At 37.7% G+C, this 1276-nt stretch overlaps 1 protein-coding gene across 1 annotated transcript; it reads right to left on the bottom strand.

Annotated features, from left to right (window-relative positions):
* LOC142138557 (olfactory receptor 51E1-like) lies at positions 1-948 on the bottom strand. The gene has a single exon (XM_075195316.1). The coding sequence runs from the start codon at positions 898-900 to the stop codon at positions 1-3; it is 900 nt and encodes a 299-aa protein (XP_075051417.1). The 5' UTR covers positions 901-948.
* Between the last annotated feature and the right edge of the window lie 328 nt (positions 949-1276).

Below are 1276 nucleotides of genomic sequence, written 5' to 3' on the forward strand. Positions count from 1 at the left end.
TTAAAGCTTCCTGTTGTGCACTATGCTGGTCGGCAGATGAAAGGTCTGGATGATCTTCACTCGTATCTCCTTCATTTTCAGACCATAGATGAGAGGATTTAAGAGTGGAGGAACCACAATAACTTGTACTGACATGACTGTCCTCAGCTCATAATTAAAGTTTTCAGGTATAAAGCGGTAGACAAGGAGTTCAAAAAGTAAATTAGCAGCATAGTTGGTGATGGTTATCAGGTGAGGACTGCAGGTCTGCAGAGCTTTAGTTCTGAAGTCCTTCGTAGACTTTATACATATCCTAAAAATCTGAATGTAGGAGATCACGATCAGCATTGGCATTACAGCTGTAAATGTTGATGATATAAAGAGTCCATAGACATTATTCACAGTAATATCAACACAAGAAAGTCTCACTACTGACCAGTTATCACAGTAGACCTTCAATATAACCGTGTCACACAGAGGAAGTCTAATTGTCAAAGCCAAGTGTATACCAACCAGGATAACAGTGTACAACCAGGCTGAGACAACCAGTTTGAAGATTGTGGCCAAGGACATTATGTTGTTGTATCTCAAAGGATTAAATATACACACATAGCGGTCAAATGCCATAATGGTAAGCAAGGTCATCTCACATCCAGCATAGGTGTGTAGGGAAAATACTTGTGTCACGCAACCAGTGTAAGAAATGGTTTTAATGTTGTTAAATAGATTGTAAAGCAGACTGGGGAAGAAGGCGGTACTGCCATAGAGTCCATTAATACATAACATAGACACAAAGATGTACATCGGCTGCTGTAAAGTCTTGTGTAACAATACAGTTGAGATCACTGCACCATTGAGCAAAATAACCATTAGGTAAATAAGAAAAGCTGTAACACCATATAAATATCTTTCTGATGTCATTTCCCTGAAGCCGAGAGTCAGCACCGAGGGGTGAGAGTATGTGTAATTCTCCACAGTTCTTACTATTAGTTTTTTCTGTCCCTAAATGAGATAAAAATACATGAAATAGAATATTATACACCAAACTCATTTCACTTTTTCATGACAATAACATTGTAAAAAGGTTAATTTATTTATTGTTTGCCCTGAAATCTATTCTCCAAACAAATCCAGTTTGCTTTTGAAATGTGAAAGCGTCTATCTACTTACTTAGCATCTTGTAGAGTAAATAGAGACTAAAAGCTTTCCATGATACATAATGTTCAAAAAACAAAGTTTCAAATGAAGCCAATTGTCTACACATAGGAGTCAGGCACCTGCCTAGGGCCTAAAGGCT

The sequence above is a fragment of the Mixophyes fleayi genome, chromosome 2 (assembly GCF_038048845.1).
Source record: "Mixophyes fleayi isolate aMixFle1 chromosome 2, aMixFle1.hap1, whole genome shotgun sequence".
Classification (NCBI taxonomy): domain Eukaryota; kingdom Metazoa; phylum Chordata; class Amphibia; order Anura; family Limnodynastidae; genus Mixophyes; species Mixophyes fleayi.

Excerpts from the sequence above, each read along its gene's own strand:
- LOC142138557 (XM_075195316.1), bottom strand. The coding sequence starts at position 900 with ATGACATCAGAAAGATATTTATATGGTGTTACAGCTTTTCTTATTTAC.